The 18,611-nt window shown below is 45.0% G+C and overlaps 8 protein-coding genes across 9 annotated transcripts; 3 read left to right on the top strand and 5 right to left on the bottom strand.

Annotated features, from left to right (window-relative positions):
• Positions 1-6: 6 nt before the first annotated feature.
• On the bottom strand, positions 7-3,010 carry LOC135338317 (protein HIRA-like). Its single transcript, XM_064534412.1, has 2 exons — positions 2,840-3,010; positions 7-2,739 (listed from the first exon to the last, which is right to left on the bottom strand). The coding sequence occupies exons 1-2, from the start codon at positions 2,917-2,919 to the stop codon at positions 99-101; spliced, it is 2,721 nt and encodes a 906-aa protein (XP_064390482.1). The 5' UTR covers positions 2,920-3,010; the 3' UTR covers positions 7-98.
• A 1-nt stretch (position 3,011) lies between these two features.
• Positions 3,012-4,778, bottom strand: LOC135338324 (riboflavin kinase-like). Its single transcript, XM_064534420.1, has 4 exons — positions 4,619-4,778; positions 4,418-4,569; positions 3,267-3,369; positions 3,012-3,186 (listed from the first exon to the last, which is right to left on the bottom strand). Exons 1-4 carry the CDS (start codon positions 4,749-4,751, stop codon positions 3,077-3,079), a joined length of 498 nt encoding a protein of 165 aa, XP_064390490.1. The 5' UTR covers positions 4,752-4,778; the 3' UTR covers positions 3,012-3,076.
• On the top strand, positions 4,708-8,226 carry LOC135338319 (proton-coupled zinc antiporter SLC30A5-like). Of its 2 annotated transcripts, XM_064534415.1 has the most exons (10): positions 4,708-4,849; positions 4,900-5,089; positions 5,294-5,458; positions 5,525-5,609; positions 5,665-5,741; positions 5,872-5,956; positions 6,047-6,132; positions 6,387-6,821; positions 6,999-7,625; positions 7,823-8,226. In XM_064534415.1, exons 1-10 carry the CDS (start codon positions 4,785-4,787, stop codon positions 8,123-8,125), a joined length of 2,118 nt encoding a protein of 705 aa, XP_064390485.1. In that variant the 5' UTR covers positions 4,708-4,784; the 3' UTR covers positions 8,126-8,226. The 2 variants fall into 2 exon arrangements, with proteins under 2 accessions (XP_064390485.1, XP_064390484.1); XM_064534414.1 differs by having other exon boundaries at positions 5,294-5,609.
• Positions 8,226-9,575, top strand: LOC135338323 (cyclic AMP-responsive element-binding protein 3-like protein 3). Its single transcript, XM_064534419.1, has 4 exons — positions 8,226-8,388; positions 8,443-8,606; positions 8,730-9,063; positions 9,250-9,575. The coding sequence occupies exons 1-4, from the start codon at positions 8,226-8,228 to the stop codon at positions 9,432-9,434; spliced, it is 846 nt and encodes a 281-aa protein (XP_064390489.1). The 3' UTR covers positions 9,435-9,575.
• A 51-nt stretch (positions 9,576-9,626) lies between these two features.
• On the bottom strand, positions 9,627-11,048 carry LOC135338326 (uncharacterized). Its single transcript, XM_064534422.1, has 4 exons — positions 10,787-11,048; positions 10,252-10,458; positions 10,000-10,161; positions 9,627-9,884 (listed from the first exon to the last, which is right to left on the bottom strand). The coding sequence occupies exons 1-3, from the start codon at positions 10,999-11,001 to the stop codon at positions 10,101-10,103; spliced, it is 483 nt and encodes a 160-aa protein (XP_064390492.1). The 5' UTR covers positions 11,002-11,048; the 3' UTR covers positions 9,627-9,884; positions 10,000-10,100.
• Positions 11,049-11,154: 106 nt separating this feature from the next.
• On the top strand, positions 11,155-12,411 carry LOC135338325 (large ribosomal subunit protein uL22-like). Its single transcript, XM_064534421.1, is given in 5 exon segments — positions 11,155-11,316; positions 11,378-11,553; positions 11,659-11,680; positions 11,683-11,859; positions 12,198-12,411. Coding segments are annotated over 5 exon segments (495 nt in total). The 5' UTR covers positions 11,155-11,276; the 3' UTR covers positions 12,278-12,411.
• Positions 12,412-12,467: 56 nt separating this feature from the next.
• LOC135338925 (probable serine/threonine-protein kinase DDB_G0291350) lies at positions 12,468-14,616 on the bottom strand. The gene is given in 9 exon segments (XM_064535019.1): positions 12,468-12,713; positions 12,829-12,990; positions 13,081-13,137; positions 13,299-13,390; positions 13,906-14,055; positions 14,246-14,355; positions 14,358-14,406; positions 14,486-14,507; positions 14,600-14,616. Coding segments are annotated over 9 exon segments (789 nt in total). The 3' UTR covers positions 12,468-12,583.
• Positions 14,617-15,160: 544 nt separating this feature from the next.
• On the bottom strand, positions 15,161-18,607 carry LOC135338683 (synaptotagmin-1-like). Its single transcript, XM_064534733.1, has 3 exons — positions 17,450-18,607; positions 15,870-15,987; positions 15,161-15,624 (listed from the first exon to the last, which is right to left on the bottom strand). Exons 1-3 carry the CDS (start codon positions 18,413-18,415, stop codon positions 15,320-15,322), a joined length of 1,389 nt encoding a protein of 462 aa, XP_064390803.1. The 5' UTR covers positions 18,416-18,607; the 3' UTR covers positions 15,161-15,319.
• Positions 18,608-18,611: the final 4 nt, after the last annotated feature.

Below are 18,611 nucleotides of genomic sequence, written 5' to 3'. Positions count from 1 at the left end.
GTAGTATTATCTATTTCACAAAGACATTAATATTTTATCAACAATAACAAACAACAAAAAAATGACAGCAATATTTCTTAGCTAGCAACAAACATTCATTACTCTAAAGAGTCTCTCAGTTCAGCATACAGTCTCTGCAATCGTGCATTCCCCGCAATAATAGACAGAAAGTTTCTAAGGAGAGAATGTTTCGTCAGTCCCAGTACTTGACCTTTGCCCTCCTGCCCTGAGGGTGTTGTGAACTGCCCACAGAACTCCCTCAGTCTCAACTCTTGCTCCTCTCTCACGAGGTAGCGTACATAGGTAGTGCTCCAGTGTGAGTACTCCAGGGGGGACTGCATCAGGTAGGAGCGCGACACCTGGGCCTCCAGATACGACAGACTACCTGCCACTGAGGACGGGTTGCGGAGACTTGACAACATTTGACCGACAGTGTCTGTTCGAGTGAGGCCAGATGATTTCTGTAGAGTTCTCAATGGCAGCGTATAATCCAGACTAACCACAGAATCAGAGAGATGGATTTCTGATGTCTCCATTCTGGTGCAAGCCTCCAGCCACACGCACATGTCGTTGTGATAGACGTAGGTAGTTCCTTTGATGGAAATAGCAGGCACTCCAGTAGCTGTGAGGTCAACACTCTCCAGGGGCAAGTTTTTTTTGCCGTCTTGAACTAAATGAGAGAAGCTTGCCTCTCTGACAGTTGCTTTGAATGAGTCCACGTCCCAGACAGTGGCAGTAGCATTAGAGCAAATAACCAGCACAAAACTGGACTCCACTTTGAGAGCGTGTGGGGGAGAAGAGAGGTGAAAGGTCGGCAATAGTAGGCGGCCACTTTGACTTGAGTACATGTGTACAGATTTGTCGCTACACACAACGCATGTCACCACACTGTTACCACCGGCAACCACGGCTGCTGTTGGTAAACCGTTAGACCAAATAATCGCATCATTCTTCAAACACTTTATGATATTTTTTGACGAGGCATTGTTGTTAATTTGCACCACCATTGAGTCTTTGTCTTGAAGCCCGTTAGACACAACCAGTGTTAGTACGCCCTCCACATCAGGCACAGGTAGCGACACTTGACTGTGTTTGGCTATACTAGAGAGGCTGGATGGCTTCTGAGGTGTGCTTGGTTTACTGGCTTCCACTGTGGTCGAAACTTTAGATCGTTTCAATTTTAGTTTCTTTGCTTTTGGAATAGCAACTGTATCTAATGTTCTCTTGAGGGTACCACTTTTTGATGACTCGGCAACTTCAGTCTGCTTGGGTTCGTTGATTGGAGATAGAGGTTCGAAGCGCATCGGCTTAGGGGGTGGGCTCTTGATTGAGGGGTTGTTGCTCTGTGGTGAGGGTTTTTTACCGCCCCCTGCTGGGGGGGAGGGATCCATTATGACCCCTTTGTTCTGTTTGGGGGAGAACGAGGTGAAGGGTAGGGGGGCACCAGACACAGAGCTGGGTTGGGTGGTCAGTGTCACAGGAGTTATCCGTCGTCTTCCATCACTTGTTTTTGTCTCAATCTGTTTCGTAATGCTTGCAATTGCTGCAGTTGTTGACACCATTTCCAGGCTCTTGTTGAGTGTCTTCTTGAGAGGGGTGGATGTCATTGCTCCTTTAACGACCGTTTCTTGTTGGTCTACAAGCTTGAGCATGGTGGGATCTTCTATCAAGATCGTGGATGTGTTGGCATTGCGATTCTTGGCAGCACGTTGCGAGCCGTATGTGGCCATGAAGATTTCATCTAGAGCTTGCTCAGAAACTTTCGCTCCAAGTTCTTTGGCAGTGAATTTGAGGTATGCCACTGAGCCATCTGTTGAGCACACTATCAGCTCATAGCCATCTTTAGACCACGATAAATCGAGGATTGAATCGGTGAAGAGGTCGTGAAGAACGACAAGAGGACGCTTGAGATTGGTGAGCCACACTGATAGAGACCTGTCTCGACTGCCCAGAGCTATACAGCCGTGATGATCAACTCCATCCTTCTTCACAAACAGGTGAGGATTAAACGAAACCACTTCCACTGCTTTCCGATGACCAACAAAATCAATTCCGGTTTTCCAATCTCCTCTCTCGATAATCTGCGCGGTAGGTCCGTCGTTGTTGAGAGCGTGGGCGGTCACTATAAACTTGCCATCTGGAGACCAACTAAGCCTCAGCACATGCGTAGTACCTCCGCACTTCTTAAAAGGCTCTCTGATTTGCTTGACTTCCTTCCAGTCGTTGGTGCGCCATATCCGCACTGAGTGATCGTCAGATTGTGACGCCATGTACTTGCCGACAGGATCCCAGCTCAGTCCTTTCACCAGCCCCTCATGGCCGGTAATGAGGGTGACCTTTTGAGGTAGGTCTTTTGCGTTCCAGATAATGATTGTGTTGTCGACACTGCACGATGCTAGATACTTCTGATCATGTGACCAGGCCACACCCAGTATGTCTCCGCTGTGCCCTCGTAGCATATTGACACACCCCCATTGCTCGTGGTTGGTGCCACCAAACGAGGTCGAGGATCCTTGATATTTGATTTGCCAGATCATGACTAACGCATCGTCTCCACCACTTGCTAATGATTTCCCATCACATGACCAGCGGACACTATTCACACAGCCAAGGTGATTGGTCATTTCACACAGACATTTTGGAACGTTTTCGTTCGCTTCATCAATCTCGTTTCGTATCGGTGCCATATTCCAAATATTGACGAGGCCGCAATCTTGACCTTGACCTCCAGTAGCGAACCTGTGTGTGTGTGTGTGTGTGTGTGTATAGGGGCGTGTGTGTGTGTATAGGGGGTGGGTGTGTGAAGAGGTGTCAGGTTACACTGCACTGGGTGTCTTACCGTGATCCATCCGGGTGGAGGTGGACTGAGAAGATAGGACGTCCTTCACGGCACACCCATTCTGGTTTGAGCAACTTCATGCAGTCAGCTAGAGTATCTTGGGGCTGGTGCTAGTGATAGGACAACAGCTAGGTAAGGGTCGTTTCTAGTTATTAAATCAAGGTAAAGGTCGTCGCTAGAATAAACTGTTTCATCGAGTGAAAAGCATAAAATTCATAATCCATTTTTAATAGGACATTAAGATGCAATAAAGTCTTCCAGTTGGGTGGCTGATATTTGGGCTTGAGGGTCGTCCAGTCGTTCCTTGGCAACAGTAATGTCGTTATGTATGGCTTGAACCAGCTCATCTGAACAATAATAAACTGAGATAATTACGGTACACCATGAAATAGCAAAGCCATACCCTAACCCTGGCTAGTGTACTTACCTAGAGAGGCAAAGCTCTTCTCTGGTCTCAGATAGCCACTCACACATACTGCTAACTCAGAGCCATAGAAGTCATCAGAAAACTGATGTAGAATGTGTGTCTCCTAACAAGAGAAAAAGACATTGTTAGTCAGTAGCACCATACTGCACACCATACTGCACACCATACTGCACACCATACTGCACACCATACTGCACACCATACTGCACACCATACTGCACACCATACTGCACACCATACTGCACCATACTGCACACCATACTGCACACCATACTGCACACCATACTGCACACCATACTGCACACCATACTGCACACCATACTGCACACCATACTGCACACCATACTGCACACCATACTGCACACCATACTGCACCATACTGCACACCATACTGCACACCATACTGCACACCATACTGCACACCATACTGCACACCATACTGCACACCATACTGCACACCATACTGCACACCATACTGCACACCATACTGCACACCATACTGCACACCATACTGCACACCATACTGCACACCATACTGCACACCATACTGCACCATACTGCACACCATACTGCACCATACTGTTAAGACACTGTTAGTCAGTAGCTAGTATCACACCATACTGCAGCACTATCCATACCAAGAGCTAATAAAGCAAACCGTTTTCAGACGTTCGTATTTTATAGCCTCTCAAACTTAGCTACAAAAACAGGCTGGATATTGAAAAAATTGTCCACGCTTTTTTTTTGAAAATGGATAATTATGGGCTATAAGTGGACATTTTTTCAATATCCAGCCTGTTTTCGTAGCTAAGTTTGACAGGCCATAACTTGTGTTGCGAACGTCCGATTTTCAAAATATTTTTTGGATTTAGTAGCTCTTTGATATTGCTACAATATGGTGTGCTTAGATCTGTAATTTATTTCGGGCCCAAACTGTCCATTTTCTGAAAAAAGGATAGACTTTTTTCAATATCCAACCTGTTTTCGTAGCTAAGTTTGCTGATCTAAGCATACCATAATTATTGTAGCGCTATCAATTACCAAAAAATCGGACGTTCACAACGCAAATTAATGTCCTTCCAAAAACTACTTTCGGGGATCACAATTATTTTATATACTCGTACATGTATGTACTGGGTGGAGTCCTATACCATGCTTCTCTTCTGGTTGTTGAAGTGAGGATTCCAGCCGACACTCAGTACCATCTTGTGTACAGGACCACTGTCTACTGAGGCCCAGCCATAATACACACCAGACTGGAGACTGGCAGGAAGAGAGGCCACCACCTCCTCAGGATAATTAGCTGAGAGGAGGGGAGAGGGTAAGGAGGAGCTATGAGACTAGGTACTCACCAGTAGGTATTCCTAGTTCCTTGCTCCCTCTACCAAACCCCTTGACAACAGTCCCTCGAGTGAAGTAAGGTAGAGCATCAGACATCTCTTCAATGCGATGATGAAGATTGAGGAGGAGTGGCTGCTTGCCCATCTAGGGGGATTCCCTAATAGCTAGTGAGTGAACATGGACAATGATGGACTAACTGCCAAGCCCTTCCATAAAGTGTTTGGGAGGATAGACCCGAGAAGGTGAGCTAGAGCTAGAGTGTGTATGTGTAGTGACACACACTCTCATGCAGGGAGGCACCATTCCTTGTGTCAGTGTTGCTGTCAAGACTTCTGGTGACAGCATGCCTATTCTGGGCTATTGGAGTGCTCCAGGCAATGCCACTGGCCGTGTTCCTGTGTCTGCTCAAGACCAGCTCTGCCCTAGCCTACCTCGTGCTACAGAGACCATTCTCCACAGGGAAGAGAATCACTAGAGCTATGGTAAGGGGTTATGCATGCCTAACCACACGAGGAATACGGTAAAGCTGACTGTGTGTATATTCCAAAAATGCAACAGCTTCTATAGGATTCTAGCCATAATTATTCTTTTGGATTCATGAATTTCCACAACTATTTTTTATGATGTATGACTAGTTTTACTTACAGGAATGTCATTTGTTTATATCCCACCTCTCCTTTATCCAGTGGTTGCGTGTGTTACGGCACTCCCTCCTGGTGAGCATGACTTGTGTAGTGTGGGCACTAGGGCTCTCACTGTGTGGGGCTCTGCGGACAGTGTTGCTATGGGAACACAGTGATATAGCACTGACGGCAGTTGTAGGAGCCATTGCATCACTCGGCAGCACCAAGGTAGGGACTCCCACGCCCACACACACCCACTCACACACGCCCACACACTCACTCTATTGTGCACAGGGGAGGGGAGCTCTATTATTTGTGTTGGGGACGCTCTCATTACTATTCTTTGACAATGACCAGTCTACTCCGCCAGTGGAACATCGTAAGTACTGACTATTGTATAATACTAACCACACCCACTGTCACACACCCTTTAGCGGAGGGTCCTCACAGGAGTGTGGTATCACACACCCTTTACTGGATGCTCTCGTTCCTTGGTGTACCAGACCACAAGGTAGGCAGAGCTGCAGAGGGCTTCCACTTGTAGATATAGACTTACCATCTGTTTTACTAGCTTGTGTAAGAGATTTGTCTGGCAATTAATGGCTAATTGTACTATTTCCCTGTACCAATGATCTGTGCAGGGTGGCCTAGTGCTCCTGCTTGTTGGACTGGGTCTGACTGTAATCCAGAGGAGCTCTGGCAGGAGACTGGCTGTGGAACTAGGAGGTACACACTCACACACGCCCACACACACACACACACACACACACACACACAATGCTCTATTGAACGACATTGATTGTGTTCCCCCTCCAGGAGGCAAGCGTCTGCAGGCTCTCTCCACTCTGGTGGTGGCTGTCATCCTGTTACCATGGGCACTCGTACAGCTCTCCACACAAAGTGTAAGCCCACCCCCCCTAACCAACCAATTCCTGCCTTGTGTTATGCCCCCCTGTTCCCCCATAGTGTACTAACTATTGACTGTGTTATGCCCCCCCTAATCAACCTGTTCCCATAGTGTACTAACTATTGACTGTGTTATGCCCCCCCTAATCAACCTGTTCCCATAGTGTACTAACTATTGACTGTGTTTGTTCCCCCTAATCAACCTGTTCCCCCATAGTGTACTAACTATTGACTGTGTTTGTTCTTGTAGCTCTCCGTGTCGTGGTCCTCTGCTCTCGTCTGTCTCCTAGCAACCAGTATTGCTCAAGTCATCGACTACTATACCATCTCCATAGCAACGCAGCATCTCGATACTCCGGCCGTTAGTCGACTCAGCTCTATGGCTTCATTCATCTTCTCTCTCATCATTGCCTACCTCCTCTGGAGTCACACATCTTCCGACGACCATGGGATCACTGTTGGTGTTGTCATAGCAACTGTGTTATACATATTGGCCACACCTATTTTAGCGGGTTCTATGCCTCGATCATCCACGTCCACTCTGATTGGCTACTCTGCCTCGGGTTTGCCACTGTATCAGGTGAAGAACTCTCCCTCATTGTTAGATCTCATCAGACCAGGACTATACAAGATCATGGACAGTCCTGACTCACGAAGAATCTTATACTTCCTGCTCCTCAATCTGGTGGGTGTGTACTGTGTGTGTGGTGTGTGTACTGTGTGTGTTGTGTGTGGGTGTACTACTTTCTGAAGTTCAGCCATTTTGTTAGAGAGCTCGTGATTATTTTGTGTTTTGATCAAATCTTACTATATTTAGCTCTCGAGATGACCTAGCTTCCTCACATGTGCGTACCCTGTACAGGCCTTTACATTTGTGGAGCTGCTGTATGGAATGTGGACCAACAGTCTCGGCCTCATCTCTGATGGATTCCACATGCTCTTCGACTCCACTGCTCTGTTGGTTGGACTGTATGCATCGCTCATGAGTCGCTGGAAACCCACCCACCTCTTCTCCTATGGTTATGGTCGTGTGGAGATATTGAGCGGCTTTGTGAATGGTTTGTTTCTAGTAGGAATTGCCTGTTTTGTTCTCAGTGAAGCCCTCAACAGGTTGATGGAGCCACCTAACATTAACACTGACAAACTTCTCGTTGTATCGATAGCTGGATTCATTGTCAATCTTATTGGTATCGCAACATTCAGTTTCAATGGAAGCCACACCCATTCTCACGGAGGCCACACCCACTCCCACAATGCGAACATGCGTGGTGTGTTCCTACACATCCTAGCAGACCTCATGGGGAGTATTGGAGTGATCGTGTCCACCCTCCTAGTGCAGAGCTTTGGCTGGTATATTGCAGACCCTGTGTGCTCTCTCTTTATAGCCATTCTCATCCTTATCTCCGTGGGGCCACTACTCAAGCAATCTGCGGAGGTGCTCCTGTTAGCCACACCCACTCACTCGGCACTACACACAGCACTGGATAAGGTAAGTCTACATGTACAACCTTTAATTAGTAATTATCAGGACATGATAATTATTCCGAGTATGCCATCAATGTTGTTATATCAACTAATTTCAATTTTGATAGCTCTTGTGTATCATTTGCTCAGTAAGCCAGTCATTAATATAACCCCGCCCCCTCCACAATATAACCCCCCCCACACACACACACACACACACAGCTGTCATTGTTGGATGGTGTACTGACATTCTCTGATGCTCACTTCTGGCAGCACAGCTCTGATACTATTGCAGGGACTTTGCACGTACAAGTCGCACCCTCCGCTAACGAACAAAAGGTCATCACCATGGTTACGAACTATCTCCGAGAGCAAGGCGTATCCAATCTGACTGTTCAAGTAGAGAAGGAACAATATAGTCATTGTAACATCACTCAGAGTTATGTGAGACAGTTGGGTCAGTCCACCCCCCCACAAGTGTACGTTGACTATGGACCACACACGGGGGAGATCAAAGCTATCTAGTGGACTATCTTGTTTAACTCATTTCTTTTTGTGATCACTGTACATGCTCTAACATTAATACATGACATTCTTGTTGCTATGCTAACTTCATATACGAGAAATGGTAACTGCACTTGCACACAAAAACAATGTAATTATAGTCAGTCTACACACAAATCATGCTTTGAGTCGTCATATTTATGATTTAATGACAGGTGTTGACCAGCTGTCGGGTGGTTCCAACAAAGCCGACCTAACATCGTCAGAGATCAAGATAGATGTGGGTAAGTGAACAATCATGATTGATATAAGTTGTATGTAACTATGGTATGATACAGATTACATGACGACGACATCGGAACTGGACAGGAGACAGGAAGAAGCGTCCCCTGACTGGAGTGTGTCGGATATGAAGGCACACACTCTCTTACTCACTGAGGAGGAAAAGAAGCTACTGGTAGAAGAAGGCATCAGTCTCCCTACTGACGTGCCCCTCACAAAGGTGTGACTTTGAATTTTTGCATCCTATTCTTATCTTGATTCCAAACAAAATCCCAACTGCAATTTGTTTTTGAACAATGTTATTTGGGACTTGTATTTTGTGGTTGAAGGGTCCACTTTGCAGGCTGAGCAGAAGCATCTAAAGAGGGTCAGACGAAAAATCAAGAATAAAATTTTAGCACAAGAAAGCAGAAAGCAAAAAAAGGAGTACGTTGATGGGCTTGAAGATAGAGTCAAGATTTGCACAGGCCGTAACAGAGAACTCAAGAGAGAAGTAGACTGTTTGAAGCAAAAATATGTTTCACTGATGGCGCAGCTGAGGAAATTTCAAGCTCTTGTTGCGCAATATAATCCCTCTAAGGTGCAGGCTGGCTCTGTACTCTTGGTGATCGTGATGTCCTTCTCAATGTTCTTTGTCCCCAAGTTCAAGCACTACGGAGGCCCTCAGGCCATTGGAAGTAAGCCAGGGGCAAAACATTGTATTATAATTATAGTGTAAGCTTTCAGTTAAATTAATGTAATTGGACCAAGTTATGGCCGCTTCACTTAACGCTCATGGAGCCATGCTCATTACTAACATTGGAGTATAACCACTTTATTTGCTGAGCAGTATGTACTGTGCCTTTAATCTCTGTTGTTCGCAGGTATGTCACGAAGCTCAAGAACACTACTGTTTACCGAGACGGATGAGTTTGGCAACGTGATTGACCCTGATAACGGTCTAATAATCTCGCCAGTTGGTGGCCAGTCTCCTAACTTCCCCCCCTCCCTGGGTGTACCAGACCCCTGCTCTATTCTCAACACGGCCTGGCCTGCCAGACGAATTTGAGACTCTGAGAAAGATTAAGATACATTCGTCTGATGTCGAGCAAAGTGAAAGACTGGCAGATAACTCTTTTAGTGAACACAATAAAAAATTGTAAATTATTACTTTTTTGTGTGCTGTCTCAAATGCTCATTGATATAAATATTTTGTCTGCCTTTGACTAAAATGATGCCACCCTAGCTCTATAAATCAATATCTTATTAATATTACATTTTTAGCTGAACTATATAATAGGTGAGAGAACATAAAACGAATTACAGAAAATAAATAAGATGTGTACAAAATGAAGGGGGGACCATGTAGTGTAATAAGGATGAATGTTTTCAGTCCTCTTCTTCAACTTGTTGTAGGAGGGTGGTGAGTCTGTCCTCCACCTCCGTGACACTCGGCCGGCTGTCTGGGTCCACACTCAACACACACACCACCAGCTCACAAAACTCCTCAGAGTACAAACTATGTGTGCGTGTGAGTGGGTGGGGGGTAAATTATGTACATAGGTCATGAGATATCGATACATGGATAATCAATTAGGATGTAAAACACAGGAAATTTGATAAAATCAACGTACTGTTCTCTGGGGAAGGTGATTCGTCCACTCATAGCGGAAAGGGCGGAGCCATCACACGGACTATTACCAAAGGCAGCGGCATAGAGAGAGCAGCCTAGTGATCACACATCTGTCTTAGCTGTGATCGTACAATTGGAGGGCACTTCAAACAGTTCAGGCGCCCTGAGGGGGAGAATAAGAGAATGTAAAATACGTAGGAATTCACACCACTAGGTATTAAAGATTAGTACAAAAGATGTTATAAGCACGTACCTATAGTGTGCAGTACAGGTCTGTGCACAGTGTTCCTGAAGTGCTAACGCTTCTTTCCTAAAATGAACAAAAAGAGCAGCCATAAACACAATAGTAACAGGTGTTTTGGTGGTCTGTCGTAGCTCCACAGACGTATTGAAGTAACTGCGCTCTGATATTCTGTTCACACTCGCTAACTTCTCATTGGTGACCTCAAACACTGACATCCTGTACAGGGAATGATCGCAGGTACCGATAACTATAGGCCGATAGGATTAGCATAATGAATACTGTTAATACGAACTTCATGTGCTACTATAGTGGATGTCTGTCTAGAGTATCTGTATCTAAGATAAATACACAGATCATGAGGCTGATACGGCACCGGACGTGGAAACACCCTAATTGTTCCTTTGCTAACCCGAACCCCTCCCTTCCACAATTACATCCGGTGCCGTATGGTCCAAATACACTAGTAGCTAACATTAACACAGTTTGCTACTACATATAGTGAGTGTGCACGCATACAACACAGTATACTTAATCGCTTGCTTACATATGTGCTTGCTCATCCAGGACTGCAGATATGTTGTCATGATTCATCATACTCGGAAACCTGTCAATAAATGGATCACAGGTTCTCCCAGCTTCTGGTGGAGGACCCACTTGCTCAGGAGGAGGAATGGCCTCTTCTTGATCTTCTGGGTCATGTTCAAGTCTTTGTGGAGCGGGAGGCTCCTCAAAAACAGAGTTTGCTTCAGTTGTAGTCATTTTGCTTTATAGACTGTGGACCACGCCCCTTACTCGAGAGGATATTCGGTGGTTTCCCTTCCAGTTAGAAGGGCGTGGTTTTGTTCTCTTACAACTTTGCTCTACTGCGCATGCTCGTTCTTTTCTCTACAGGAAGAAGGTGAGTCCATGTGGTCGTGTGGTCGTGTGTTATGCTTAGAATCTGCTTTAATCTGTTTGTCTCTATACATAAACATTTCTGTTTCTCACAATAACTAAATGATTTATGTGTATTTTGTGTGTTCACAGGGACAGAGATGGGGAGGTACGCTATAGAGCCAGAGAATTCTAGTAAATGTAAGTTCCACTCTTCTGTAATGTGAATAGCTTTATATTAGTTCTGTCTCCGTACGTACAGTGTGTAAGGCCCGGGGAGAGGACCTTCGTGTCCACTTTAAGAATACCCGGGAGGCGGCTCAGGCCATTAAGGGCATGCATCTGAAGAAGGCCTTGAGGTATCTGAACGACGTCCTTGAAAAGAAACAAATCATTCCATTTAGACGATTTAGTGGTGGCGTCGGAAGAAAAGCACAGGTACTGTGACGATAGCTAGAGCATGTCTGGAGTTGTACGAGCACACACTTGAGCATTAATTATTTTAGAATCACACAAACTGCACGTTAATTTATCTGCACACAGGCAAAGAACTTCAAGACTCCTGGTCCCAAGGTCGCTGGCCTAAGAAGAGTTGTGACTTTCTGATAGGGCTGCTCCGTAATGCTGAGAGCAATGCAGAGGTCAAGATGCTCAACACTGACGCACTTGTCATAGAGCACATCCAGGTCAACAGAGCCGCCAAACTAAGGAGAAGGACGTACAGAGCACATGGCAGAATTAACCGTAAGATTTTAGCATAGAATTTATTTTGTTTCCCATTTACCGTATTACTAGAATATTTTGCGGGTGAAAAACCATTGCGAATGAGCCAAATCAGCAGAAAATTTGACCCTTTGCGATCTAGCTATTGTGTTCTGGCAAGGATCGTGTGTATTTACTAGTAATAATTTAGGTTTTGCAGATTTTATTGTTGTGAATTGATCAACCCTCGCAAAATTCGCAAAAGTAATATGGTAATAAATCCTTGGTTGTAGACTCATGCTATAATAATTGTACAGGGTTTTCTTTTACTAACTTATAAATATTATTGGTTAGTTATTAGTTACCTTCTTTTCATACAGCCTTCATGACGTCTCCTTGTCATATCGAGATGTTTCTAATAGAGAAGGATGAAGCCATCCCTAAAGGAGAGGACGATTAAGATACATTCGTCTGATGTCGAGCAAAGTGAAAGACTGGCAGATAACTCTTTTAGTGAACACAATAAAAAATTGTAAATTATTACTTTTTTGTGTGCTGTCTCAAATGCTCATTGATATAAATATTTTGTCTGCCTTTGACTAAAATGATGCCACCCTAGCTCTATAAATCAATATCTTATTAATATTACATTTTTAGCTGAACTATATAATAGGTGAGAGAACATAAAACGAATTATAGAAAATAAATAAGATGTGTGCAAAATAAAGGGGGGACATACATGTATTGTAATAAGGATGGAATGTTTTCAGTCCTCTTCTTCAACTTGTTGTAGGAGGGTGGTGAGTCTGTCCTCCACCTCCGTGACACTCGGCCGGCTGTCTGGGTCCACATTCAACACACACACCACCAGCTCACAAAACTCCTCAGAGTACGAACTGTGCGTGCGTGTGAGTAGGCGGGGGGTAAATTATGTACATAGGTCATGAGATATCGATACATGGACAATCAATTAAAGTGTAAAACACAGGAAATTTGATAAAATCAACGTACTGTTCTCTGGGGAAGGTGATTCGTCCACTCATAGCGGAAAGGGCGGAGCCATCACACGGACTATTACCAAAGGCAGCGGCATAGAGAGAGCAGCCTAGTGACCACACATCTGTCTTGGCTGTGATCGTACAATTGGAGGGCACTTCAAACAGTTCAGGCGCCCTGAGGGAGAGAATAAGAAAATGTAAAATACGTAGGAATTCACACCACTAGGTATTAAAGATTAGTACAAAAGATGTTATAAGCACGTACCTATAGTGTGCAGTACAGGTCTGTGCACAGTGTTCCTGAAGTGCTAACGCTTCTCTCCTAAAATGAACAAAAAGAGCAGCCATAAAAGTAACAGCTACCTACAAAGACTCACTAGCCTCGGTGTTTAGTTCCTATCTGATAAAAGGGAAATTCGGTTGAAACTAATCACCCAAAATTGAAATTTTATGAGGTACGTTAGTCAATAGTAAGTCAGTCACCTATTGGAGATGACACACTGTGCGGGTGCAGTGCTCCCCAGGTCCATGACAACCAGCTCTTTGCCAGTGTGGCTAAGCAGCAGGTTACCAGGCTGTAGGGAATAATTAAACTGAAACACAAGAGGTTAGGAAATTATTCAGCAGTTAATTTTAGCTACGGAAATTTGTTGTATTACGTACGTAACTATAATTCTAATAGTGGATACCTCATAGTACACTTGAAGTTAATATCGTATATCTTCTAGGACAGCAAAAAATAATTATTTTGGAAATTGTCCGGGTATAATTGGAACAGATTTTATAGAGCATGCGAAGTGTCCGGAATAATTATATAGAACAAGCAAGCAGCTGCATGCGAGCTAGCTAAGTTTAATAGAACAGTGTGCGACTGAATAGTTGCACTAGCTATCTAAAACTAGCTACTCAAAGCCATCAAACTGCAGCACTCTAAGTCTTACTTGCCGTCTATGAATGGTAACTCAACTTTTCAAGGTATTGTCCGGATATTAAAGCACTGGAGTGTCCGTTGTATTAGAACAACGAAAATTGCCCAAAAGAGTGTCCAGGGTAATTAGAAGTGTCCGATAAATTAGAAGATATACGGTACCTTAATATCCCTATGAGCAATAGGTCCACCCTGACAGTTATGGAGGGCCTTAAGTCCTTGACACACGGAGAGAAACAGCTGCCCAATCCTCCGCTCCAAGGGCACACCCACATTGTGTACATACTCCATCAAGTCTTGTAACGTTCCGTTCTGTGAGGAGGCAATCAACAGTTAGTCAGTGACCACACAGTTGAGGCTTACGGGAACTAGCTATATGATTGTCTACCTTTATAATCATTAGAAAACACTCCTAGCTCAGCTTTATTGTACTCATTTTTTGACTAATATTTAGCACAAAACACTACCAACCAAAATAAAATAATGGAAACTATCCACTGACTTGGTAATAAGGGAAGAGGAGAAAGGCGATTCCAATGCAGTTACTGGTCCTCTGAGATACATCTCTGATCTCTGAGTCCACCAGGTGTACAACATTAGGATGGTCCACTTGATCTCATTCTGGGCGGCCTCCCGTTGCTCAGGCAGTTGTATTAATATTCTCTTTTACAGAAAAATATATAATATGGATAATCGGATAATCGATAACAAGTGTGTGCTCAGGGTCGATCAAGCCACTCACAAGGGCATACGAATGTCCATCTCTGTGTACCAGATCAACATAAGAGAAACCTGTATATTAACTTATTGGAAGTCACTCACTTGTATTTGTTTCTTTGATAATAACCAGCCTCACAGATTCTGATGAGGCATTTCTCAGCCCATCGAAATACAATTACTCCAACAGAGCAATCTTTGTTGGGGAATGTCTCCTTGCTCCCATGATTGTTGATGTTACGTTGATAGTTGATAGATTAAACTATTTGTTTCGTTTTTCGCAGACTTTATAGGGGGAGGGGTTAGGCTACTCAGGACTGTTTGCGCATGCGCAAAATTATTGGAGACACATACGAGCCCCACCCCCTCTTTGTTTTGCAGCAATCAATGCCGTGGGGGGTCGAGTGTGACAATGTTGCTAGTTCAACTGATTTTCATTATACCGACCGGTAACTAATTTTCAGTTTTGATAGCTCTTCTTTTTGTTCAGTAAGCACCCTAGCAGGTGTAATATAACCATCCCACACACGCACACACACAGCTTAGGATCCCAGGCCTCTCTTCCTAAGCACCCTAGCTAACGTACCTAATATAACCCTCCCTCCCACACACAGCTACCATGGTGTTGGATGGTGTACAAGTTGCACCCTCCCACTAACATCATCATCATGGTTACGAACTATCTCCAAGAGCAGAATAATTATTTGCTGTAATAAACTTTGACTTCATTTACACACAAAAAACAATGTAATTAATGAATAAAAAGGATGCCTTAAATAAGCCAGTCTAGCACACCTATACACTCACACACACACGCCCACTCACCCCCCCCACACACACACACGATTAATGCATGAGTTTATCTCAGTTCATGCCACTCTGCTATGGGTTTCCCCGGGGCTGCCATGACATCACTCCAATGTCGGAACTCCTCTCCAGCTGATTGGCCGCACAGAGTCACCTGACCTAGTGCACGAGAACGTGCTTGTTTGTGTTCGTTAGAAATGTCGACATTTACAGCAACTCCTGATATCTTGTTAGGGTCCACTGAGCAGTTGAGCACCTCGTTGAAGATAGGAGCACAGCTCTGTGGCTTCCTCCGTGTCTTGAGCTTCGCTAATACTCTCTCCCCACCTTGAGTCACAGTCAACCTTGCCTGAGGCTCTGTACGTGTGTGTGTGTGTGTGTGTACGTGTGTGTGTGTGTGGGTGTGGGTGTGGCCACGGGTATATGTAATTATAAACGACTAAATGTTGTACACAAGTAGCAGAGAGAAGGTCCTCCATGCAATATGGGTCCAACATAATAATGTTATTATTATTATATGAGAAGTGAAAATGTCTACTCCTAGTGTGATTGCAATAAGTATCTAGGATGCATGGTTGCAATAAGGAAAAGCCAGTGTGTACCTGTTTCCTTGTAGTGTCCACGGTTGAGATCCTTGGCTCTCAGGATGATCACACTCAATCGCTTGGTGTCAGGATTGTAGCTAATGGACAAGTTCACACTGCCACGGCTCTCTCGCACCTAGAGGGGGGGGCAGGTTACCATGGTAATGGGAGCTAGGGGTCCAATAGTGACAAAGTACTTGCAAATTGACTCTCTACAATCGAGTGGATAATCTTGTGAATTGACCACACAATGATCACTCTAAAGCATTGTACACGTGCCCTTATTAGCACACACACACACACACACTATACACACACTCCACACACACACACACACACTACACACACTCCACACACACACACACTACACACACACACAGAGCCCAGCAGGTGGTTCAGAGTGTATGCTGCACAAGACTTGTCCTAAGCACACACATACTTCTGCTGGGCATCTGTTGACATGCAAAGAAATCCATTCTAAGAAAACATACAATATTAATAAATGTAGTTCTGACAACCCACGCAATTCCTGATACATGACAGTATGTTAATTAATCGAAACATGCATATTGGGCTGCTGATCTATTGGGCTGTTGATCTATTGGGCTGCTGATCTAGGCTGCTGATCTATTGGGCTGCTGATCTATTGGGCTGCTGATCTATTGGGCTGCTGATCTATTGGGCTGCTGATCTAGGCTGCTGACTATTGGGCTGTTGATCTATTGGGCTGTTGATCTGTTGGGCTGCTGATCTGTTGGGCTGCTGATCTGTTGGGCTGCTGATCTGTTGGGCTGCTGATCTGTTGGGCTGCTGATCTGTTGGGCTGTTGATCTATTGGGCTGCTGATCTATTGGGCTGCTGATCTATTGGGCTGCTGATCTATTGGGCTGCTGATCTATTGGGCTGCTGATCTGTTGATCTATTGGGCTGCTGATCTATTGGGCTGTTGATCTATTGGGCTGCTGATCTATTGGGCTGCTGATCTGTTGATCTATTGGGCTGTTGGTCCATGGACACAAACTGAAGTATTACAATGCTGTTAGTTTCAATATAGCCCAAAAATAAACAATAGTACATGCAGTGTATGCAAATTAAGACTGTCATTAACTGTGGCTCTATCAGGTTTCACAGGCCAGGAAGTTACTAACAAAAATGTAATAGCATTAGCATCAGAGGTACATACACAGTACCCTTACCCCAGGGGCACACACACACACACACAGTACCCTTACCCCAGGGGGCACACACACACACACAGTACCCTTACCCCAGGGGGCACACACACACACACACAGTACCCTTACATCAGGGGGCACACACACACACACACACAGTACCCTTACCCCAGGGGGCACACACACACACACACAGTACCCTTACCCCAGGGAGCACACACACACACACACAGTACCCTTACCCCAGGGGGCACACACACACACACACACATACCCTTACATCAGGGGCACACACACACAGTACCCTTACCCCAGGGGGCACACACACACACATACCCTTACATCAGGGGGCACACATACACACACAGTACCCTTACCCCAGGGGGCACACACACACACACACATATCCACCCTTACCCTTACCTCAGGGGGGCTCAGTGTTAGTCTCATAGGCGCCTCTCCTTCCTCAAAGGTGACATTGGCCAGTGATACCAGAGAGTGGCCTAGTATCTGATGCTTCCCGTGAGGCAGATTGTCCAACACATCGACATGGAGGGAGGAGTTAATGAGCTCCTCTCTGGACATGGAGTCATAGCAAATATCCTCATTAAATAAAGGTGATAACTGGTTCTTCTGTATCTGTGTGCTGGCTGTCTTTCTCTGAGACAAGTTTGCTAGTTTAGGTATCACAAATAGTCTGACATAAGAGTCCACTGCTGTACCATCCGGCCGTGGAGGCAGGGATATAACACGATCCACGTTCACCACAAACTGGGAGGAATCTTCCTTATATGCCAGGGTAAGGTATATCTCAGCTGGGGAGATGGCCTCCTCTTGATCTGATGGAGACGCTGAAGTAGCCAACCGCTTGGACCTCTGCCTGACCTCTGACCTACTACTACTCGAGTGATCGGAGACATCTGAGGAATCAACAGATCCTGACTTGAGGACATCATGTTGTTGGTTGGTCCTCTTCTTGGTGCGCTGCTTGGTGGGGCGAAGGGACCTACTCTCAGGTTGTCTATGCTGCTCGTTGAACGGATAGCGTTGCCCCGTCTTTGATGCATCCGTTAGCTGTGTTGCCATGGTGAACTGCATGCTTGGGTTCGGAGGATCAGCCAATGAGATGGTGGGGGGAGAACCGTATGGTATTGTCTTTGGTGGTAAATGCGCTGGAGCAGAACCTGAGTCTTCTTGCAATGGCAAGGGAGCATAGACACCCTTGGAATCAAGGTCTTGTTGTGTATGTCTTGATCTATAATACAGGAAAGCCAACACCAGGAGAAGGATTACAACCACTGTGACTACGATAATGAGAATAGGTACACCAACCGTCACGGCTGGACTGACACCTCCACTGCTCTGAGGAGTAGAGGTGGAGGTGGACATCTTGCCTCAGTAGTCTAGGAGTCAATCAATTCGCTGCTTCTTGATAATTGATGCGAAATTGCAGTATTTCTGATCCCAAGCCAGCAAGCCTTTTCTTTCTCTTAGAGTCAATGATTCATTCTCTACTAAGTTTGTTAGCTATATACTATTAGCTACCGGTAGCTAGCTAGCTAGAATCTACAGTGAATATCGAATA

The sequence above is a fragment of the Halichondria panicea genome, chromosome 7, assembly GCF_963675165.1.
Source record: "Halichondria panicea chromosome 7, odHalPani1.1, whole genome shotgun sequence".
Lineage (NCBI taxonomy): Eukaryota > Metazoa > Porifera > Demospongiae > Suberitida > Halichondriidae > Halichondria > Halichondria panicea.
This window is presented reverse-complemented; position numbering and strand designations above follow the sequence as displayed.